Here is a 25,824-nt window from a genome sequence, read left to right as displayed (position 1 = left end):
CTGAATAACTATGATAAAGAGGTAAAATTTTGTTGCTCACTGGTAATCACTGTAGACAACAGAAATCATTTTGTGGTTACATCACTGACAACAGGAATTGTTTTTAGATTATTTGATTATTTGGTAACCAAAAAATAATTTTCGCCAAGGACAACGATTACTCTTAACCGCATGATTAATCCAACGATTAGCAGTAAAGAGGAGAACTCCAGTCATTCATAGTTGGTTATTCACAACCAAAATAAATAAATCTCAATATTTCTTGATTATTTCACAGTCCGCAAAATTTCTGCAAGATTTGAATGGCTTCCATAAATAAATAAAAATGAACTTCCACTCAATGATCCTTTATCGAAAATTTTGTTTACGGGTTCCTTTTTCTTTCGTCGTTTATCGCATCAATCGTTTAAATGGATCATTAACGACGACAGAGAATAGGAAGTTGTTTCAATTGAATTAATTTGGATTATTTTATTGGATTAAATTACTATTTTAATTATTCGATAGTTAAAAAAGATGCCCCGTAGATTGCATTAGAGCGGTGGATTTCTGAAGAGTTCAGCTGTTTAGATGTGTAAAAGGTCATTCACACTGGAGGATCGGTGCTCAATGGGCTCGTGTTGGCACTGTTGACCGAATGGAATCACATAGATAAGTATATCGATTATGAATGGGCCTCCAGGTCCATTCAGTTTGAACGTGACCCAGCCTTGGTCCATCCTCGTCTAGGAGTCCGGTCGCTTTCATTCTGCCACAGTTGACAACTTAGGCTTCTGTTAGAACTACGTATGTTACACGTAATAACTGTCTTCGCATATTGTCATTTTTAATCTCCTCTTGTCGTGGAATAATTGATAAAAAATTAACGTTAGACTATATCTTATACATTTATGGGATATATTCGTGTATAACGTAACTTCTGTAGAGATTAGATTCATACGAGCTAAAAATATAGAACTTTATCGATTAATATTTCGCTATACATTTGGGAAATTTCCATTCTAAGGCCTATCTATATTAATATACAAATTAAAGTTTGAAGTAATTCAATCTTTGGTTTTACAAACTTTCGACAAAAATCACCACCTCTCTTCAAATGAGAGAAAACGAACCAATTGATGAAATATATATATCAAATGGAGAATAAACTAAGCAAAGGAAAATAACACAGCCTCAAGATCAACAAACCGAACTAAACGATAAATTAATCCGATAGAAAGAAAGCAAACCTAAATGATAATCTATTTGTCAAGCTATAGCTAACTTATCGAGCACACGGTACAAAGAAAGAAGGAGGAGCTAACAAAAGCCCAACTAAAAAACAAAAATCCAAGGAAACAAGCTACAAGAGCAAATCGAGCTGATTCATAGATGAGATCCAAGGTCCTAACAGCGATCTAAAGCTCGAGAGATCGTGTTTGTTCGTGGAAAAAAGATAACACGACTGGATTAACATCTCGTGTTGCACCACCAAATCGTTGTCCACCCAAGAACCCCCCCCCCCCCCTCCCATTCAACATTCGCGGTTTGATGGCCAGCGTTCGTAACTATTTCCAGACGGATTTAATTAATCTTGAACCAAAAACGTCCAGTGGGAAATGGTGGCCTGGCCAACCAGCTCGCCACCTGGCAGAAATAGCAGGACTGTGAAAATGCAACTTGACGTTTCCCCCTTGGTCAGCGACGATCGGAAAGGGGCGAGAACGATGTAAAGGGAGAAACACGCGAAAAATAAACACAGACTTGGCACCTGCCCTCTCCATTAAACCTCTTTACGCGCCACTGTGTTACAATCCAAGTGGTATGAGAAAATGGAATTTTCCAAATTTCTTACAGCAGAATTCTTACTTTTCTTCTTCTTTAGAATTTCATTTTTTCAGATACTTTGAGTTTGAGATCAGTTAGAAAAAGATTGATACAAAATTTTAAAAAGGGAATTTAATCTCATGATTCTTAATGAACGAAACAGTATATTTTTGTACTTTGTGCAATACAACGGTGTGTAATTGGCTGAAATTTTTGGCGATGAATGAATTGTCAATCGATAAGTGACAGAAGAATCATCTTAGATCTGTGTTTCTGTTTTATTTTGTTTCTATCCTTTTAGAATATCCTGCAATTCTGCCTGTATATTTCAATGAAAGACTCACGCGAGTATTCACAAAAGAATAGTGTCTTCCTATGATTTCTAAACAACTGGTGTTACAGCCAATAATAAACTATTGTTACGTATCGATATTCTGCAATAAATAGATATCAACAATTTTCAGAATTAAATACCAGAATACGCTTTGCCACTTGTTTGCTATAGAGGAAGACACTCTAAATTCAAGCTAACGTTAAAATGTGCAAACAGAGTCACTCCAAATATTAAGCTACATCCATCCAGAAGTTCCTACTTAATCTTACAATTTTTCAAAAAAGAAGAAAAAGCACAAAATGAATAAAACTTAATATACTATAGAAGATCAAACTCTAAATTATTCTAACTATATACAGGATGCTTGGTAACTGGCGGTACAAGCGGAAAGGGGTTGATTCTACGCGAAAAAAGAAGTCGAAAATATAGAATAAAAATTTTTCGTTTTTTTTAATTTTTAAAATTTTTAAATTTTTATACACCCCCTTTCCGCTTGTACCACCAGTTACCAACCACCCTGTATATAACACATCTGACAATACAATTTAAAACAACCTACCCAATCTATCTGAAAACATTCATCAAAGTTTGCAATAAAATAAAACGAACAAGTTCCATATACGTCATTCGATCGTCGTGAGAATTAAAAATTTTAAGCTGTTGCAGTTGATTAAATATGTAAAGCTAGCGAATTAATTTGCATAGCTAATGATATAATTAAATAATACGACTACTAGTAATAGTCATATTATTAGAACACAATTATCAGTAGCGGTGATTATGTTATAAGATAATTACTGATACGAGCCTACTAATTACCGAGCACGTGAAATTAATCAGCGGAAACATGGAAATTGGGATTCCGGAAGCCGCTGGTCAACCGTTCTAATAATAAAATTCGCAAATTTAATTCACCGGAAATTCATTTCGAAATACCATGGACGCTAGACTGCGGAAGCGTTAAAAGCTCGACGGACACGCTGAAATCTCGTGGCGTGATCCGTTCATCAGGTGCACGCATGAGATTTCGGGAAATTGCGGTAATCGTTTTAGCCACGACGATTTATAGTGGCCACGCGCCGCCACTTCCTGTTCGAGATTTGTCCGACCACGAACCTAATTAGCCTTACCAAACTATATCAGAGTGAAACGGGTTTTCTTTATTATTTATACTATCGAATTTTCTTTGCTTGTGTTATGAAAGTCATTCTTGCTCGAGGACATTCTCGCAATTTTACTCGCAGTCGTATTCACAATGACAAAAATTGTAATCATTCTGTTATTATTTTCTTCTTTGTGTGATACTGCTTGACGTATTCGTTTCTTGTTACTCTCTTTTGATATCATTAATTTTAACTCGCAACGCAGTTGCTACTAACAAGTTTGCGCTTCTTGTTCTTATGAATACGTCGCGCTTCACTCCGTCGTTTTGCGAATATTCCAGTTCGCTTCATCGGAACTAAGACAGAAGGATGTGAAGTGAAGGGGAACATTTAAGAAACGACGGAACAAAACGCAAAGTAATTAAGCTGTCCGAAAAGTTTCCTTCGTTTTATAAGGAAGTAACGTAGATGCACAACGTTTTTCCTTTTATATTATTTTATTGAATTATGTATGATCCATTTTGTAGTAATACAACGAGATATAAAGCAGAAAATGTTGTACACCTCTTTATTATTTCTTTGTAAGACGAATGAGACCTTTGGGACAACCCAATACTAACAAAAACACGAACAAAATCCGTGAAAGCACAAATACGTGATCTGATCATCGCGAGGGTTTCAAGTTTTAAGGTGTTGTACTTGATTAAATACAAAGCTAGCGAATTAATTTGCATAGCTATTGATACAATTAAATAATACGATTACTAGTAATAATAATATTATTAGAACACAATTTGTTATAGCATAATTACTAAATTTTCCTTGTTTTCCATAAACCACATTTCACGTACTGGGTGTAATAAAAAATTAAATAAAACTTTAATTAATTTGAAACTTTATTTAATTTCTCTAAGCAAAGCTGGCAAACCTCGTTCCTGCAACGATAAATTCCAAAAATTCCAATTCGGTAGACGAAAAAGCTACAAAGAAGAAACGTGTAGCACTTTGAAAGCCAGGAATAAATCATTGAGAACACCTTCATCGATCAAAAGGACAATTATAAATTGCTAACCGTGATAAGTATATCTCCTTTATATCTTAATTCACCCCTACTGTTCAATGGTAGTATTTACGTCATGCGACAAGATTTTCTTGCAAATGCGACCAGGCGGCAGGATGAAGTTGCATTACAAGACTTGATTGCAATTTATACAAGATGAGACGTCGATAGCTAGCCCCGTACATGCTACGTTTTGTACTTTGCATACCATCAATTCGCTACGTGACACGGTTGCAAGACTTTTTCCATCACTGGCAACGCCCAAAGTTGCCAAACAAGATCATGTTTCTATGGGTTTGATTGGTCGTGCTTTCGATGCGTAAGTGCATGCTTTCTCACGATAATTAGTTATCGACGAATCGTAGCAAGTCGATACGCCTGTCATTGACGCTATGTTAAAAGATTGCCACCTTCTGCGGAAAATCGCTTGCAAGTTGCGTGACTGCATTATATCGGTTTAGATTACACGCGTAAATTAGGCTTTATGCGCGAATCCCATTATCTCAATGAGCAGATTAATCTGTTGCTAGTCTTTTTCTTTTTTTTTTTTTTTAGTCTTTACCGTATAATAACGGAATATCATGAGATAAGGTTGCAAATTTATATGCGAGCGAAATACGTAGGTGGATTTTATGGGATGAAACTTCGATGACTCAAATCACTCTGAGACAATTTCATGAGGTAACATTAAATGATTTTGAAGGAACTGACGGTTTAACGAATATGCCTGTGTGCTGCAAGTGGAGGCTTTCAAACAATTTTAAGGTACATTTTTCTTTTTTCAAATCAGACTACAGATCTTCTTAACTACAGAACTTCTGTTTGAGAATAATTTACAAAATATTTTAAGTTCAATTTTGACAAATGTAGTATACATATAGAAAAAAAGGGAAGTTTAGTAATTACTAGAATTCAGTAATATTGCTATTAATATAGCATATTATAATATAACATACAATATAATATTGCTCTGCTTTAAATTAAAATTTCTTTTCGTCGTTTTACTTGCTCTACAACGAAAGCATCACGTAACTCAATGTCGCTGGCCATTTCGAAAATTATCTTTCAAAAGACAACAAATTAATTGGTTCATCTAATAACTGTTAAGTAAAGTATCTGACACATGCTATTAAATGTAATACGTGGAAAATCTAATTGTGCATGAGACACTCTGTATATTTGCTCAACTATGATGAACTGATACGTCAGGTTTGTATATATGTTGAATAAATCAGCTCGAGAGTCAATGCTAAAATTACAGATTACCTCAGAATTCGAGTTATGTCGAAGCAATTAAAAGAGACGACGTTATTAAGTTTTTATACCGGTGTGTACGTGACTGAATGCGATGACGGTACTGCGTGACTTAACACGATGACAATATTATTTGTCATCGCGTCAATGTAGCTCGTAAAATCTTGCCTGACCAGGTTGCAAGAAACTGGATGGATCAGAACGGTTTCGCGAAAGCTTTCTTTTCGTAGTATGTATAGGGCTTAATAGGGCAACAATGGGATTTAATCTCCAGCGGGTCGGAATGTGAATACAATGGTAATGTGACTACCAGATAGCGTATCGAGGATGCAAATCTCCCTACAGACCGTAACTGAATCGCCAGATTCTTTTTTCAAGCGTGAATGCAGCTTTACATAGCATTTGAAGTTTAACTAAGTAGATAAAAGCAACATTATCATGGATAATATCGCAACCTTATACTATCGAAACTTTTATGTTTCCGTTATAACATTCTCTCTTAAGCGTGAATAAGGCTTTATTTCTCGATGATCAAATTATCAATATTAGTAGGTATTACCAATATTATCATATTAATATACTATAATGCGTGTGCATTATTAGCATGATATAAGGAAATGCAACCTACATACATGAAAATTTATTGCACCTATTAAATATTGTAATATGTACATCACTTTGAATATCTTTTATGCTTTGCACATGGCAAGCATTTTGTGTATTTTTGCAATTTGAAATTTCTCATAAATGCATAACAATCGACAGTCTAATTACAGAAATAGTATAACGTGTTGATGATTCACGTCACATGATCTTTCTAAAAAATACCGAATTCAACGTCACATGTCTGAACTCTATTTCCAAGTGCGAACGTGGCCTTACTCGGTACTTCAATCCCATGAAATTAACGCACGGAATGTCAGTATTATTATTATTAGACAGTAATATAGAATTCATGTTAATTCTTACATAAATTATCCACTGAAATTTACATAGTATTATTTCGTTTCTTTCAAGCGCGAACAGGACTTTAATCTATACTCAAACTCCACAGAAACATGATATACGGCTTGGATAATGTTGCAAGACTAATATAACGAATTATAACATACATCATGCGAATTTTAATATAAATCTCTAACTCGTTTTACACATTATTAACCTGTTTTTTCCCAGAATAAATACGGCTTTACTTGATTTTTAATTTTAATGAATTATGATGTGCGCCTTTCATATTACTACAGATTTTTTCCACATCACAGTATTACACGTAAGTTATGCGAAGTTTAGTATAATCTTCTCACTTAAATTTGTATACGAACCATCAATTTACCTTTCGTAGGCGTGAGCGAAACTTTAGTCAGTAATGAGATAGTCGTTAAATCATAATTTCAATGGTATACCAACTGCAGAATTACTACAAGCTTCTACAATCTCAAACTATAATATTTAGATTCGACAATAAAACGCGTAAACCTTAACTCTACATTAAGCGCCATTAATCTTCCGTTGCTAAGCGCAAATGAGACTCTACTTAGAAATAACATAAATAGTATCGAATCGCGAAGTTGATAGTACATCGAATTTGATGTTACTACGTGATCCTACTATATTAAACTACGACAAATAAATCTGCAATTTTCCACTCAAGGAACCTATATATAATTTCATTCATTTCAGTTCTTCTATTTAGTAATAAAATACGATCGCAACATCAAATTACAACATTGATAGTATACAGTTAATATACTACAATAATGCTGCAATGAAGCTATATTGTATCAAACTGTAACTCGTAAATTCCATGAATCTCAATATAAATCTTAGTTCAACCCTATGTACCATCGATTCGTCTCGTGTCAAACGTGAATGAGGCTTTACCCAATAACGAAATAAATACCATCGACTCGCTAAAATCAAATTAACGCGTATAAATTTCCGTTTCAAACTCAGCTGCCACTTTTCTTGTTTTTCGTACCAATTGCCTCGGTATAATAACTCATTTTTCCAATTGGAAAATTAACAAGTCATCGTTATACCGCCACTTTCGTTTCTCCCACGTGTGAAGGGGGCTTTACTCTTCGGCGCTGAGTTTTACAACGATGAAAAGAGCATTTTAAATAGATTTTAGTAATTTGTACAAACTTTCGATCTCACTCCTTTCTCTTTAAACTTTCTCTTACTCTTGATTTCTGCCACGTGTGAACAGGCCTTTACTCTCCATTCTCGCTTTCGTTGAGCCTTCAACTGTCGCATCAGGTGCGGCGAGTTTCGTGACGGTTAAAAGATGGATTCACTGAGTCCGACGTTGCGGTAGGTACAAAATCACGATACGAGATCCAGGACGAATCAGTCCTGATGCACCGTTCGAAATAAAGCAGCAGGACTGATCGCGATCGCGACAGACAACCAGCGGCGAAAAATTCACGGCTCCACGGCCCGACACAATGACGCAGCCGCCTTTTTGATGTCAAACGATCAGCCTGATGACGCCGCCGCCAACGATACAGGTTAGAACAACGATTCGATCGACCATCTCACGGACGCGGGCCATTCTCAACCCGTTTCGGGGCTCGCGTCATCTCGTTTCAGATCTGTCTACGGATAAGCAAATCCTGTTGCAAAATCTCGGTGGTAAACGATCGTGTGTCGAGGCTGTGACGTCCGGCCACAAAGCTTCTATCGAGCAAAGAACGAGGGACGAAGGAGGCGTAAAGAGAAGCTTGGCCGATCAGAAAGGGAGCGATGATGGTAGGTTCATGGTAATATGGAGCAGGTGATGATTTTTTTTAAGTTTCAATCGAAGTACATTCCAGACATCACGGTTTCGAAGATGTACATTTCTTTCAAGATGTCAATTTCGTACATTTCTTCTTCTATCCTATAAAAAGTTTATTAATTATTTTTACGACAAGCTACACTTTAAAATAGGCAAATTGCTAAATGTACTATATTATGTAAACAAGTGATCTATTATACTATAACTATGTTATTTTGTTTTGTTTCCTCGATATGAAGCTTTCTATCGTTTCTAATAGTTTTCTCTGCAATCATCTTCTTTCCATTATTTTTCCATATTATTATAACGAACACGTTTTACATAAAGAATCTTATTATTTCCAAAAAATATCCAAAAATTCTTTATAGAGTCTCGGGTGTCCGGAGATATTTGTCGAATATGCCACATGGGCAGTTTCTCAACGGTCGACGAGAATCGAGCCAGTTACGAAAGACAGAACCAACCTATTCGTGGAGTTGACAGTCAAACGTCGACATTATCGTCCTACGCGTATCTCGGCCCTTTGATCTCAGCTTGCAAGTGAGCTTATCGATGTCCACTACAATTTATCTGTCCGGCTAATCGGATTCCTACACTGCATCTTGTAATAACAGGAATACATAGTTTCAGTCACATCTAGATTAAGATATTATCAGGTTCGATCTACCGAATGCTTAACTCTTTTCCATAGACTAACATCGATGCTCTGATGCAATTATAAAACCAGAAATATATTTCTGATTTGCCAAGAGAATGATTCAGAGAATATGTCGATGTATCCGTTAGTAGAATTTCTGAAATTGAAATTGTGTTGCATTTTTCTCGCGTTTTTTAAAAATTTATTTAAAAATTTCTTACATTTGACGGAAATTTTAGATACTTTGAGCTTCTAATTATTCAATTTCCCGTTTTCCTGATACTTTTCAGTGTTCAAGGATTTCTTATCTCCGCCTTTTATTTTCGATTATCTAATTTTTCTGTCAACAGTCTCGAGTAAGAATTTTCTTTCTTGCGATACGTTGCAAGAACTTTTGTAGCTTCAAATTGATTTGCTAAATGTAATGTATTAGTAAGTTATCGATTGGTAAACGTTTCAATAGGAATTATTTATTCAAACGAAAAAGACTTACATGATTGATGATTCTCGGTTAAATAATATCTTGATCCATTTATTATTTCATTCTCAACTGTTTTTATTCTCAGGTAAGAATGTTTTCAAGCTTCAAACTGATTTACTAAATGTACTGTATTAATAGATTATCGATTGGTAAATGTTTCAATAATTCAATGAAATTATTTATTCAAAGCAAAGAATCTTACGTGATCGATGACTCTTGATATAGAATATTTAAATGCATTTATTATTTTGGATAAACGTGACAGGTGTCGTGGGACAGTAGCGCTGGTACACGTAGAATGTCTTGAAAGATGGCTGACAGAATCGGGTCACTCTAGATGCGAGCTTTGCGGCTACAAGTACGCCACTAAAAGAGTACCACGTCACAACATCATCCGTAGTGTTGTAATATGGTTCAATACCGTGATAGTGACTCGACAAGTAAGACATATTCATCGTTCACCATTCACCTAAAGATGATCCACATTATCATTATTTCATAAGTCAATAATTCTCATAATATTCCATATTTTTATGAGAAACATCAAAGTCCATTTTTATTAAGTAGTATTCTTTGAATCAATTAATCGTACGCTATGATACCACTTTCACTTTCATTTTCCCCACTATGTTCTTTCAAATTCTTCCACAGAATTCATTATCCTTCTTTTCCAGAAAAATTTTGACAAAATATCATCTTTAGAAAAAATAATTGCAATTCAATTTCTGATTAAAAATAACTCTTTGAAGTAATACAAATGTTATGCTAATATGTTTCTGAATATGCTCTGTTACAGAGCTTTTTGCCTTTGAAATCAAATCAAATTGTCTCGAAGAATACAAACTCTTGTCCCAAATATCATTCATTGAAAGGAAAACGCTATATTTCCAGATGCTTCTAGATATATTGTATCTAGTAGTCACCACGCCATTAGCCCTGTTTTCCTGCTACATCTGTGTCCTGGCTCTAAGAATGTTGCTAAAACGAGGCCTGCAAGAGATGCCCTGGATGATCGTTGCCATGCTTCCCACTTGTTCCCTTACTCTAATCGCTTACTGGGGTTGGATAATTACTCTGGCCAGGTGTGTTCATTACCATTTTCCTTTCCTCCGTTTCTACATCTCACGTATTATATTATATTCCCCCCAAAAAACCAAAAAAGAAAAAAGAAATTCCCAGGCCACACAAAATGAACATAGATATTTGTACACATAATCGAACAGAATCAATCACATTTCATTTCACCATGGAGATTGTATAGTAATTCGGCCAAGTGTTCCAAAATGCTAACACTGGACGTATCATCGAACCCTAAAAAACGACGGATTTTAGATTTGCTTCTTTTTACAATTACCGCAAGCATACAGATAATTTTGCAGAAATCAATACTGATTCTGATTTACATAGAGACACAATTATATAAAATTATCTATTTGAATTAATATCATTTGAATCATACAGAACATTTATTACGCGAGCAGTAGCTCTAGCGTTAATTACCACATGCCTGCATTTTCACGATGATATTACGTTACCTGAAAAGAAGTTCGCAAACCATAATCCATACAAATACTTATATACATAGTCGAAGAAAATTAATCTGACTGTGATGGCGAATTCCATCAAACAACTCGCTCTTCCACTCGCATCATTCTTTTTTCCGTTTCGAATCGCTTTACCTCGCCTTCGCCTTCAACTACAATATTGTCATTTATTCACTATTCTAGCAAAACTATCATTTAGTGGCGTATTACCATTAAATAAAAATATTATGCCAATTCAATGCAGATTTATCGTATCGAGTTTCGTTAACTAAATCACGCTCGTAATCAGGTTCTTATCTTATTTACCAGTCCTGTTCTATAAATCTATCTGGTTAATAATTTACCGATACAACTTAATAACCTGGTTAAGCGACCGTGTAAATTATCAGACTGCACGGGCGTAGATGGCGCCGTTATTGGAGGAGCAATTTCGTCATACGTTTGGTTCCTGACGACTTCAACAACGCTGAGACGAATTCGAGGCAAGAAAGGACCACCGATAACCATCTTCACCAGCAGAGGCCGTACGCGGACGACGAGACGATGGAAATACGCGACGTCACGTCGATCGATCGGTCCGAATGAATCTACACGCAAGATTTAATTGCTGGTAATTTGGTTTCATTAAAAGGCGGCTCTAATCGAGCTGGTTACTAACCATCGAGGACAATTAATCGCATCAAACTGCATGAGTTTCCACGTCGCTTCCGGTTGTCTGTTATCTTCGTACGAGAATAAATCGGAAAGTTGATATAATTTATAAAAATCAGCTGTCAGCATCATGTTCGCCATTATTCTTGCAATAGTGTTATTTATAATTTTGGTTCATCTTATGATAACGATTAATAGTGACTTGCTCAAGATTGTTGTGAAATTTCAAATAGCTGCGCTGTTACTAATAAAACATTAATTCTACTAATTAGGCTGTTACTAATAAAACAATTCCATTGTACGATGGCTTGCTTCTTTTTATTTCGCTGTTATTGTGAGTAATCTTTGCAGGAAGAAGTAGTTCTCTTTTCGTTTTCTGATTTCTGCAAATTGAATAAATTAAAACATGTTAGAGTAAAGATCACTGTTTTCTCATTTTCATATTATTAAATGTTTTAAATTAGGAAATAGTTTCTTAGAAGTTTCTTAATGTACAAAGATTTACGCTTTGTGCATCGAGGAAGATGAAGAACCAGAAAGAGTTGCGTAAGCGAAGAAGATTCAACATAAAGACGAACGAAAGTGAGGATGGAATTTAAATGGAAAATACAGAAGGGAAAAGTTCGAAAATATTTCCTTGCTCCTGTAGAAAGTTATGAGAGTAAAAATAAAAGTTAACTGGGTAAACCAGGTTCCAGAAGTTGTCCACGATTAAAGGTACCGTTGCAGTTCACTTTCGATAGATCGAAAGTTATTACAAGAGAGACGCGTCACGATTTAATTCGGCTAACCCAAAAGAGGGATGATTTTACTTTCTTGCAGTGGGAAACAGCGATGAAAGCAATTCATTTTCATGAATTTTTTTTAAGTTAACTACTGGTTATATAAGAACAGACTTTTCAGAATGTAAATATAGTTTTCAAGTAGAAATGTAATTTTTGTTATTTCAGTTCTTCTCATTGTTTATCAAGTTTTTGAACGGTCACGTTTAATCATTTTTTTTTAGACTGGCGTGTACGATAACTGAAAAGCCAATTGATATAATATCTTTCTAAACAATACAAATTCAATTTATCTATGGAAAGAAGAATATTTTTCTTCTAAATGCTAGGACTTTCTCATTCTTTTTTCCAAAAACAGATTTAATCCCGGGGTAAACTAACTCTAAATTACATTTTCAAGTGCTTGAATTTTAAATCTTCAGAATATTCGAGTTTTCAAAGTGTCAGATTTACAAATATTTAATGCTAATATCCAAGCTTCTAAATTCCCGAAAGTTCGTCAATTTCTCAACTTGTTAATTTTCATTTTCTCATTCTTCTCATCGCTGTTCCCACTTTTGCAAACTGTTTCTTCTACCAGAAACATTTAACGTTCCACAAAATTCCACGCTTTTATTCTTCCCAGTTTCGCGCTCGTTCGGTCATCGGAGATTCCAATTCCCATCGAAATTAACTCTCTTCTCTTCCAAAAATTCATCCTCTCGATCGAACAAGCGCAACAGGTTCAATCCACGAAGCACCAAAAATGAGCAAGTCTCTCGCAAATACGAATCGTCTCCGATGTTCAATTTTGCGAAAAAAATAAATAAATGTTCCGTAAGCATGTGCATCGCATTATCTCATACGAGATACGCGAGAAAAAAGAGGATAGCAGAGGTCATTAAACCACAACCAGCTCTGAATCCTTCGGTTTGCTCTCTTTGCACCACCTACTGTCGTGTATTCCATCTTTGAGCCTCGTCGTTTATTTTTCGGAACCGGCATTTCCCGCTGGCTCTGTCCTCTTATTTCACCAGCACATGCCTCGCAGAAACCAAGAAACTCAATTTTCTGCCCGTTTCACGTGAAATTAGCGGCGATAAAGCGGCTGCGTTTTAATAAGCATTCGTATAATTGCACGCTCCCCTCTCGACGGACAGCTAAGCCGTTTCTGCTCTTTCTACAATGTTTATTGGATTGGCGTTTATCTCGTTAGATAACGTTGTTCGACCTCGAGAAGCCTCGCCATACACACGCCTTGTGATTTCTTTTTAATAAAACCGCTTCTCGCGTTAATGCGAACGAAGGCGGGATTTTTAAATAACAGGGACGTCTTAAGGTTCTGAAGAGTTGCAGGTCTACTTTCAAGAAAAATGGTTTATGAAGTGTGTATGATTCGTGGGATGAGGCGGGCGAAGCTTGCTTTTGAAGTTATATAGGGTGATTTAGAAAATTGTAAGAAAAGATAAATAGTACAGGATAATAAACAGGGTGACTCACCTGGCTCTGCTACCTTTGATTACTGTCTATCTGCGACGATGCTTGTGCGGTATCGAGGTGGACGTACTGTGCTTTTTTATCTATTCGACCTGTCGATGATTTTAAAACGTCCTGTAAAGGTGGTTTAATCAATACGTCCATTCTTTATTACATATTCTCGTAACTGATATTCAGACGTTTTCGAAACACTACAAACTCACGTCTGTTTTGTATTATCCACTGTGGAGAAAGAAACTTTAAAATTTACAAATCTTAATGTCACTTTTAATGGACGTTGCAAGACCCTTGCAAGATCGAATGGACAAAAGCACAGGTACCGTACAACTTTTGTCTGGAACACTTTTCTGTATCGCCACAAATATGAGAGTATCTGAGGTGGCGGCGTTAGGTGAGACACCCTGTATATGTATGAATTGATATACGAGGTTGGATTAGGTAGAGATTAAGATGCTAAGATTAGATTCTATGGTTTTTCATGAACCAAAATGCGTTCTTTGGTTCTTTCAGGAGGGCAGATCAAGTTTAAGACTTAGAATCTTGAAGAAGTGAATAAATTAAAAAACCAATTTTTATGTTGTTTGGTATACTGTATATGTATCTGTAATACGTATAATTTATTTGATGCGACGATTAATATTATATAAATAAATATAATTGGTTTCGAAGGTGGTTGAGAGGCTATAACGAAGATATAAAATATTGCAGTGATCGTATACTACAATATCGAATAACATTCCATCCCGTGAATCGCAAGAAACTAATTAGCAATAGCAGTCTCACTCCGTGAAATCAAGATATGTACAATTTTTCCAGAAAATAACTAAGAACAGGGAAAAGTAAAAGAAGAACATAAAGGCAGTTTATAGAATCTTCTAACTGCAGAAACTATAAATATCAAACATCATTACAGGAATAACGAACGCCCTTAAATTACATAGAAAACTCGTATCAGACATACATATAGCGTGGCAGGTGCAAGTAAGAAGCGAGTCTAACTTTCTAAGAAAATAAAAGAATCCTTATCGGTAACGAAGGGTACATATAAGTACATAAAATCCTAAATAAAAGAAACTTATACACATCGTTCAAATAAATAGATACTCCGATGTCTGTATCAATGGCCATTTGAAAAAACGTTACAACTTAATCCGAGCAATTTCAGAAACTACGCCCCTCTTTCTAATAACAATTACCATTTGCATACGTAAGTTTGAAGCGTCTTGTACCCTTTAATAGCGTTTTTATCTTAATTCCCACCCATGTACACTTGCAACGTACCAGCTCCCACATTCATTTTTCTCTAATAAAACTTCGATTCGGATGTTTCGATGGAAAGTAGATTTACATAATACGCTCATTTGTATTCAGGAAACATAGATAACTTTATCGTTATCGTTGGCAACTGTTTGCGGACTCCTAGGGTCTTCTAGATTTTAGATGGTATCCGGATAGTAGTTATACAGGATTAGTTCATGTAGACGACGACGACACTTCCTGCTTCCACTTGACACGCAAGGTTAGACCTGACACGCAATGCATTTCGTTCTGATGATTAAAGTCTGAATGTTTGAAGTTCTACGACTCACCTATTGCAATTTCCTTCCCCATTTAGTTTTCGCAGGTTTAACACTAAAACGTTACCAGGCTCGGTTTCAAAATTTGATTTTAAATCGTACATTCATTGTTATTTCTTTTGTTCGTCTAACTTTATGTAAATTCTTATATTAACAAAAATTGAGAAGCTGATTAATCGGATAATATAAGAATTAACACAAAGTTGTATTAACAAAAGAAGTAACAATGAATGTACAATTTTAAATTAAATTTTGGAACCGGTCATTTCTTCAGGCCTTGTAAGGTTAAAATGCAGATTTCGAAGCCTTGAAGTTTCATTCTTGAAGGTTGAGCTCTCCCAGCTTGGAGAAACTTCAAAATGTATCTTCCTATATTTTAACATTTAACTTTGAAAGCTTTAAAACTCTAGTTCACGAAGCTTTGCGTTTTAGAACCTGTCAAAGTTCAAGCAAGCAAATGTAGGATAATCTTATGATATCATGAATATTTTCTTACAAACAATAACTTTAAGCTAATTAGGATACACGATCTTGAAAAGCAGATAGATGTATATTAATCCGATCCTCTTTTCTTTTTACGATTAAATTACCAATCATTGAGTTAAGAATTACCATGAATATTCAATTAAGAAAATTACATTCTAATAAATTTTAATTTGTAACCTTATAAATCATTTAGCTACCTAACTGCGTAATCACGATCGCAAGTAACCAGCTCAGATTACTTGCTGCACATATTGTATAATTCATAACCATGACACGGTGATATAATTAAAAATAAGTATACATCAAACTTTATCACATTGATGCAATTAATAATTGTATATCAAATGATGATTGTCCATTTATGAGCAAAAATTAATGTTTAATTTCAAACATCAATTTAGAAACAAATTCTCCTTTTGATGTATGTTCGCAAAATGATTAATTTAATTACTATACAAAGTGATTGATTTAATCACTAGGAAAAATGATTAAATTAATCATGTAAAACGATTAATTTATTCATTTATTCATTAATTAAATAAATTTTCAAATTCAAAGTTCAAATTAAATTTTTAACTACTTGTATAACTCTGTATGAGACTTTATTTCATTTATTTATAACATAAAGATTGTAAATATTATTTCCTCATTACAATAAAAATTTAGTATAACTGATATTTAAAATAAATTAAGAAAGTGAAATATCTCTCATAAAGAATTATGTTATTTTATCTACTTAATTACGTATCTATTTTCTACTTATCTACTTTATACTTCTTTATTTACTTAAATATCACTCTTAATTATGCATACGTTAATTACCAATCTATTTGTATAGAAATAAATTAAATAGCAACTTAGATAAGTTAGATTAGTAGGTAGGTACCTACTAATATTATAATTTGACAATGAATCAATAAAAAGTGGATATAAACGTATGCATACCGTCGTCTTACTTCTTAACTGTTCTAACTTCATTTTCATAAAAATATAATTAACCAATTCAACCATGCCTCATTGGTATACGGAATACGAATTCATGATAATATTATGAAAATTCTACTAAGAACGAAAAAATATTCAGTCTTTTTCTGCTACTACATATCGAGTAGGTATCGAACTTCATGAATTTTAAATAAAGTTCTCTCAATTTACAAAACTATATAGTGTAGATAGAACAGTTAAAAACTAGAACTACTAAACGTCTATCTGTGTTATACATATCATCAAAATGCAAACATTACCAAATCCTGCGTGAAATGTTAACGGGTTGACTGTAAATCATCAATGGCGTCTCTACTGGCCTCCACAAATTTGCTTTATCGATCATAGATCACCTGCGACGTCCATATTGCAAACTCCTATTCTCTCAATTTCACCCATGCAACCAGCCAACAATCTGCACAAAACAAAACCAACAGTTTAAAGCAAATTTACGATAAACCAATAATTAGCAATAATTAAAATCAATTATATAAAAATAAAACAATAATCGAATTCAAAAGCTCGTTGTACAAGGCACTTATAATTGGCGGTGACTCTAACCTTCAAATATGGCCACCGATGCAACACCAACGGAAAAACTATAACAATATATCGAATAACTACTTGACTTTACGATAATAATAGTTAAAGGAACGATTAAACATATACGTACTAAGGAAATGAAGTTAATCGTAGCGTAGAAATGGTTGCAAAGTCGAAATTGAATTACTACGTAATTAATGAATATGACATACTTCCAACGTGGTAATACATCCTAACGCAATGATTTTCGGCAGAAGAATAAACCCCTGCGCAACAGGTTCGCGTCGCTATAGGGTGGGGAGAGGGAGGGGAGAGATGGCACGAGCCGACACGAACAGGACTCGGTCGATTTCCGATAAGCAAAGCGTCCTTATGTATATACATACTTTTATGTATACTTTCGCGCGCTAATTTAATTTTCTCTCTCGGTCAAATGAGTGTAATTTTAAAATTAGCTATGTTCACCGTAAACAATTTGAGATATTTATGGATTTTAATTTTTAAATATTTAAAGTAAAATTTTAAACATATCTTCTGCAAAATATAGTACTAATATTTATTAATTGAAATTATCATTCAAAAATGAAAAAGAATTACTTTTATAATTTTTGAAATATTAGCTACAAACTAAATATATTTGTTGCATAATTAAATATAATTGCAAAATAAATCCAGTAATTATTTAATATAATTAATGATAAGAGTTAGTTATTAAAATGAAAACTTTACATAGTATTCAAGTTGAGTCATGCATTGATAAAAAGATTGAAATAGCTGTAGAAAATAAGTAATGCAAAGTACAGATAGGATATTCTTTTTTCGACATTAAACAGAAGTTTAGATAAGAGTTTAGAATTGTTAGAACAGTTAGACCTTACTCCTGCTTTCTTCACACAGTTAACGCGTTTTCAAGATCATGAACCAAATCTATAGCCGCGCCATCAATTACGTTTTCATAATATAGAAAATTATTAATATTTCGGCAGTCATTATCATGTCACAAGTCTGTCAGCATCAGATAATTTCTTAACATTAGCTCTTGGTACATATGTATATCGGTTTTATTGATTCTCATAGGTTCAATTTATATTAATATATAGCTAGTTCTGTCAACGTTATAAATGGTAATTTTTAAGATTGAGTTTGAAATAGCCCACTGATACTACTGCAAGACAAGACAAGTTTTGGTATGAGATAGACATGGGGACGTTTGAAACTGAATTGAATGTGGACATGACAATTCAGACTGGTCTTTGACACAGTAAAATCGGGAATGTCAGAGAAACAGATTGTAATAAATATTTCAATATTTTTCAAAAATCGGTATACTAAATTTCGATACTATAGCTCTCAAATAAAGTTTACTAAATAGATTCATGAATACACATAGAATATAATGAAAGATGATGCTTCTATGATACGTTTAATTTGTAATACAGAATGCAACTATGTCTCTTAGTGGAAAATTTTAATTGTATGTTATAATTAATTTTTATTAACAGCGAACATACCGTATACTATGCACATTAAACGTACGCAATCTTACGCATATTTTCGCGTGCTAATTCAATTCTCTCTCTTGGTCAAATAAAGTTTACAAGATAAGCAGAGGATATAATGAAAGATAAGGCTTTCGTAACACAGAATACAATTATATTTTCTGAAGTGGAGAATGTTAATTATATTTATATATAATTTACACATTACGTAAGTGTTTGTATGTAATTGTACCAGCATTTTTAATCAATGAATTGGAATTTGAAAGCTTTTGTATCTCATGTATACTAATACATGTATGAGGATGTTTGTATGGAAATATTACAATAAAGGATCTTTTTATGTGTAATTAAAGTCGATAATTGAAATGAATCTATTATTAAGTAATTCCTACGATTATTGTTTTAAATTCATCTTTACGCGAAGGGGATAAGAAAATCTGATGTTTCTAACGGTTTGTACTTCAGAACATGTAACACAAATTCTCACGTTATACCTCGCTTGTAGCTGTATCTCTGTTTTACTGGAAAAAGCATTGGGACGACGCGTGGTCTTCTATTCATATGGAAATTAGTAAAAGTGATAATTTATGAAACGGTTGTAGGGTGGTGTACTGGTTTCTAATTTTTGTTATTAAATTGCAGTGGCTGCATGTTGTTGCGTTGCCAGGACGAGATACACAGGCGCGATAAGTAAATGTAGAAAATAAGATATGGATAACCAGTAAAGTAAGAAATTGGACAGATATATTGAAGTCGTTCTCACGAACTGAATTTTATTATTGGTCTTTACTGACTTTTATTACTAAATTATGATATAATATAGCGTAATATGTACTTCATAAATTAATTATTTTAATCGGAATGATCTAACTACATAAATACATATTATATGGTCCCCTTTCGCAAACATTTATACCAATTAAATAGCCACATTCTTCCTGCTTCAATTACGCCATCAATCATAGTAAATCAAATAAGCCAAACAAATCCAAGCTATCCACCAGCAAGTGAAATGCAAGAACCGGACTCATCATAAGCGCACACCTGAACAAGCACCTAAGTTAAAAAAGAAAAAAAAAAGAAAGAGGAAATGGAAGGGAAAACAGAAAGAGCCAAAGAAATAACACATCGAAAAGAAAGAAAACAATCTACGTGAATGATCGCTTCCACGAAATTGATATTTCTTCAAACTCCGCTATAAAATATCAAAAAAACTAGTTATAAAATGCTGGTAACATGACGAAATGAATAAGCAATTTAAAAAAAAAAAAGAAAAAAAAGAGAGGGGTATGAACGATGGAAGTGTAACAACGCGCTAGCGTAGTTCGACAATCGAGGGTACAGATGAAAATAGAAGACCGAGAGTCTCTTCTCTTTCCACGTGGATACGAAGCGAGGAAGAAATGAATCTTTTACGCGCCATCACCGCGAATGCATCCGGTTCTTCCAGATTCTCGAGCGGCACGTGACGCTTCTAGCCTCCTAGACGATCGGGGGAAAAAACGTCGGGACGAACGACACAAGATGAGTGGATGAAGCCTCCGCCGGGGTAAATTCGAAAGGGTAAAAACAGGATGACACCCATAGGGGGACACAAATTATTGGCTCGTGACGCATCGAACGTCTGCTCCTTGCCTTTGCAGGAGTACGCAGGGAAAAGAATCTATCTATTAAAATAGTTAGAAATACACGGTGTTTTGTGAAATAATTTTTCAAGCTTCTCGTTTTTCTAAATGTGAACACTTGGAAATTTGGAAATAGGAAATACCGAATATCTCGGAATTTAAAAATCTGCGAGTGTAAGGATCTCTCGGGACTGAGAAATTTGGAGATTTTTATTTGAAACTTCGAGAACGCTGGAACTGGAAAATTTTAATTAAGCGCTTTGGAAATTAAAATATTGAAAGATTCGGAAGTTTGGAACTTCGGAAATTTAGATTTCTGCAACCGCGAAATCTGGAAATTTAGATTTGAAGGTTCGAAAATTCTACAATCCGACAACTTGAAATTTTAACATTCTAAACTTTTGATAAAACTTGAAATCCCTTGAAATCTGGAACGTTTTAGAATTTTCGAAGCAGCACTTATGCCGTGGTATCACAAAAGAAGGACAAGGAATGAAAGCTGCGGTGGGCGTGAAGGACGAGGCCACGGTCTTCCTTTACGACAGGATACGCAACGCATTCTTGGACGATTAACCGCAAATCGAGGGCAGAAACGCGTGAAATTTCTGCATAAATAATACGGCTTTCTAATCCTATGACTTTCGTTCGGACAAGCGTCGGTCTCGTATTTTTTAACCCTCGTTAGAAGGTATGTCGAGCGAGATAAAACGGTCGATAGATGACTATCGATCTATTCAAGCGGCTTTTATTACAGCCGGAACGATATGGCTCGAATGATATATTGAGATCGATAAAAGCGAATGATTCGCTTTGCAACAGTATTAAACTTGTATGGTCTTTAAATTTAGATAAGTAATTTGAAATTGAATATTAATCACATGAATCATCTTTCGGAAAAATTGCTGACTTACGTTACACAACATTAATAATGTTCGAAGAATCACGTAATAAGAAACCTGATTATATTTATAAAATGAATATCTTTGTTACTCTGGTGCTTTCTTCAGGTTTGATTGCTTGATCTAAAGTTCGTGTTCACACGCGTGCAATTTAAGCTACCTAAGTTGAAGTTGTTTGAGTTCAAGCAACCTAGTCTCAAGTAATGGATAACTTAAACTAGAATTTCAAGAAATGCTGCATGTTCAAATATGTGTAACAATGGCAGAGATGATTAAAAAGACAATATTACAAAAGCATGGTTCATTGAGACAAGGAAATATGATGTCAGAAAAAATTGTTCGATATAATTGGAATCTGACATTCGGCTAAGATAAGTAGCTACAGAAGAGAAGAAAGAAACTCTTCCCTGCTGAAGTGTAATGCTCCCGGTACGATTGAACACAAAGTTCTCCTAGTTCACTTAGTTTATTTTAGCAACAACAGCATGAACGATACTACGACCATGAGGGAACAGTTGAAAGAAGCTCGATTTCGCTTGAATCTCGAAACGATATTTCAAATGAAGAGCAGTATTTAAAGTAGATCTCAAATTACTTGAAGTAAAATTCGAGTAACGTGACTAACCCGAGCGAACCGTGTAATAACAGCTTCGTGAACTCTTTTCAGGCAATGAGGTCAGGTTACAGATAATAAATGGAAATGCAGCGTAAACGCACTGTATGAAATTGTTCTTACCTTCATGCACGTTCATAAATACAAACTACACGGCCACCTAGAGCTTTACTGGATTAGTATCCATTAAATAAACGTCAATTTAGACTGCACATCGATCGATCTCACTATCGAACCCCTCAATTTCCTTCGACCTTCTGTCCAAGCCATTCTACCCACCAGTAATAATTCTGTCGTCCGTGCCCTCCATTAAATCGGCTTGAACGCCCTCGAGCGCACGTTTAAATTTTCCCTAGCATGCGCGCGCGATAACTCATCTCGTCGACGACGGAAAAACGCACCTTTATTTCCCTGCCCGCCATAAGAAACCATGATTTACGAACGATTTGCAAACGCTGATTGAGCCATAAAGATATTCTGCGACAAGTTCTGTTCGCCGTCTGCTCGGCTGATAAATTCCAGCAATTTTCCGCAGTACGCTCTTTGTGACTCTAAAGTTACTTATAATAATACGTTACTTTTGTCTTGACCATCAGTAATAAAAGGATGCTTATCTGCAATTACCATGGCCTCCTAATCGACTTGCGATCGATAATCGCCTCACGATCGGATAATTGCGTTTGAATTACTCGGCGTTTCGCGCCAAAACTGACCAGCCGCTTTTCTCTCTTTTTTTTTTTTTTTTTTTTTTTAATGGAAAACGATGACGATGGTAAGAACTATATAAGCCAAAGACATCGAGATGAATTTATAGCATCTGCAGCTTGCAATTTAGAACTTGTACTGTCTGCGGGAAAAATGAGGAAAAGGAGGTATATATACGGTTTTATACGGTTTCGTTACAGGCGTGTTGCTTGTAGTTGCGTGTAATCGCGGCGTCTTGTAGTATCTTATTTTCTTGTCACTAGACGTTGGAAACTGGATTAGATGTATTAGACATGGTGTATTTATGTTTGTTGAATGACCGTGCTAAAAAGTGTACAGCCGATTGCGTAGCTGGATGCATTATATTTCACGTCTGATTGCAGCCGAATGATAGAGGAGAAAGTTGAATAGTTTCGAGTTACCTCGATTTGTATGGATGAATTTTGTAGATATACAACGAGATTATATGGAAACAGATATTGTCAGATCGATAATCCCTCTTCTTTTTGATCTTATTTATTCTGGGCACGAATTTGTCCATTTATAATATTCCTGCAAAGATATTCGATTCTTTTGTCTATTCAGTACAATCTCTTGGCGCAATCTTTAAAGAATGTAACTCGATCAAAATACACTGCATTCTATAGAATTGTACATACGCCAAACGACACTAGCGCCACCACGGACTAGAACTCGTTGGCCATTTAATGTTCCAAATCTGCTGACATTGTGCATCCGAAAGGAGCATAATTACCACGTTCATTGCCCTTTAATTTAACTAAATTTAATGAAACAATTAAAGAATACAATGCAATCGCAATATCTAAGATGCACCTCAAATTATGCGGCAAGAAGAAACAATTTAAAAGACATCACGTGCATTTGCTCCGATGAAAATACGTCATCATACGTAATATGATACGTAGGACACTAGCGCCGCCACAGACAAGAATTCCCCGGGACGCCAAGCTTCCAATTCTCCTCGCATTATGTACCGAAAAGGAATGTAATCTGCACGTCCAATCCCCTGCAATCACACAGTCTTGAACCCATCATTCTCCAACAACTTTTGTTTCTCTCCTTGCCTCCTTTCTAACCTAAGATTCCAGCTTCCAAGATACAACACCCAAGATACCCAGAGCACATCTCGAAACGGTGTGCCGTACAAACGTCTCAATTTGTACAGATCGCGAAAAAGAAGAAGAGGAGGGACAAAGAAGAATAAGACGAGGCAGAATTCGTTCCCTTTAACGGCTGTATCGCAACTATACGGTTGTACATGCGTAGGTACAGTGCGCGATGATCTCGACGGTGGATCGTGAATCGACAGGCTCGTTTCTCGCGGCTGTTCCTACCCGTGAATTATTGCCAATTACAAACGCGCGGACCCTTTCTATCGGGGCGCTGCCGAAATTTATAGTCGATGATAAAGGTATCTGGCCGCGGTCGTGCCGCTGTAAAGCCGGCTTAACAAGCACCACCCGTTGCCCTCCAACACGCGAGCCAATAAATCGGCCGGCAGTCTTCCTCTACTCTCATCGAATCACTTTCTTCGCCCCCTTTTTTCCGCGACGTTCGCCCCCACTCTAACCAAACCTAACCTCACAAATAGAAGCATGTTTGCACGAGTGTACGTGAACGTCGCTCCTGGCGGTCCAGCCGACTTATAATTGCTTCATGATACTTATTTATCGAGGTTATTAATAAACAAACGATAGCTACACCGGACGCCTCGTCTCGTAAATATCGTAATTAATGCTCGCGATAATTTTCGAGCTGCACCGCCATTAATTTTCAAACCACTCTCGGTACGCCCCCCACTCTTTCATTCTTCTACTCTTTTACGACGGTGTTCGAATTATATCCCCGGTATGTTCTCTTTCGTATTTTTCCTTTTTAATTTTCGGATTTTTGTTTCCTTGATTTAGCGTCGTATTTTTGTATAATATCGACGAGGACTCGAGTACAGCTGCGTGATCTAATTAGCATGGGAGCTTCGTAAGGTTGACACGTGAACGAAATTTGGGGAAGACCTAACCTTCTTTTGAGCTGAATTTTACTCGAGAGAAGGTAAAAACTAATGTCAAAATTTGGAAGATAATGATACGACAATCAAATTTAGGAAATACAGATTGAAAATTCTACCAAACATAAATAAATATCCAACTTCTATAATCCCACGTAATTCATAGTTGTTCGCTAACAGGAAAGAAAAATTGATTTACCGAGGATAAATTTATTTTTCTATTATATCCCATAAACGTAACGTATCTATCCATCGACAAGTTTATTTTAAACGTTAACGTTTGAGAGTTGGCGGTTTTAATATCGGTTAAAATCGAACGTGGTTGTGTCTCGACCATTCTGAAAATAGAAAACGAGTACTAAAACAGGCGAGGAGTGATTTATGCTCCTTTATCGCAACAGTTTTGGGGCACGAAGGTGTTAGGGGTACCAGAAATATCGCGGCATAATGCGGTGTGCGTGCGACAAGATTGAAAATCGAGCTGCACGAGGATAATAACGTATGTTGGCCACGGGAACGAACACGATGGAACTGTGCCAACCAACACGGTACTTTAGCGTTCATATTGCACGCGTTGAACGATGGCATCGATCGACAACGTAGCAGATATATTTAGAATTTTTCTTGCAGGATCCTATGTTTTGTGTTTGAAAGATTCGAGATAAATTTCCGTGTCTGCAAGATTTTTGTGTTAATAATTTACTTAATAACGCAACGTTTCCCTCTTGAGTATTAGAATTGTTTCAGAATCCTAGATATCTTGATCATATGTTTGTTTATAAATTAATCTATTAAGCGGCACATTTTCATAAGTTATTTCCTCTAAATGCAGAAAAGATGAAAAATACAATATCATTATCAATATAATTGAAGTGAACCTATTTGTGAGAAGCGGTTACACAGAAATAGAAATATTCGTCTCGCGGAAAGAAAGTGCAGGATAAATACAAAATTATAATT

General features: G+C 35.3%; 2 protein-coding genes across 3 annotated transcripts in view; one reads left to right on the top strand and one right to left on the bottom strand.

Moving 5' to 3' along the window:
* Cog1 (conserved oligomeric Golgi complex subunit 1) overlaps nt 1–25,824 on the bottom strand; it is a 142,942-nt gene that overhangs the window by 49,819 nt on the left and 67,299 nt on the right. For both annotated transcript variants that reach the window (XM_033334907.2, XM_076625183.1), the window contains one exon: nt 17,215–17,369. The gene's annotated coding sequence lies outside the window, so the exon portion shown is untranslated. The remainder of the gene's footprint in view (nt 1–17,214; nt 17,370–25,824) is intronic.
* On the top strand, nt 7,830–11,919 carry LOC117157139 (E3 ubiquitin-protein ligase MARCHF3). The gene is made up of 6 exons (XM_033334911.2): nt 7,830–8,067; nt 8,150–8,308; nt 8,705–8,876; nt 9,720–9,894; nt 10,346–10,536; nt 11,388–11,919. The coding sequence occupies exons 1-6, from the start codon at nt 8,025–8,027 to the stop codon at nt 11,581–11,583; spliced, it is 936 nt and encodes a 311-aa protein (XP_033190802.1). The 5' UTR covers nt 7,830–8,024; the 3' UTR covers nt 11,584–11,919.

The sequence above is a fragment of the Bombus vancouverensis genome, chromosome 15 (genome assembly GCF_051014615.1).
Source record: "Bombus vancouverensis nearcticus chromosome 15, iyBomVanc1_principal, whole genome shotgun sequence".
In the NCBI taxonomy this organism is placed as follows: Eukaryota; Metazoa; Arthropoda; class Insecta; order Hymenoptera; family Apidae; genus Bombus; species Bombus vancouverensis.
Note: the sequence above shows the minus strand (reverse complement) of the source record. Positions and strands in the feature narration are given on the sequence as shown.

Coding starts and splice junctions, on each gene's coding strand:
- LOC117157139 (XM_033334911.2), top strand. CDS start 8,025: ATGTCAAACGATCAGCCTGATGACGCCGCCGCCAACGATACAG. Junction 8,877..9,719: donor CCTTTGATCTCAGCTTGCAA/GTGAGCTTATCG, acceptor TAAACGTGACAG/GTGTCGTGGGACAGTAGCGC. Junction 10,537..11,387: donor TGGATAATTACTCTGGCCAG/GTGTGTTCATTA, acceptor GTAAATTATCAG/ACTGCACGGGCGTAGATGGC.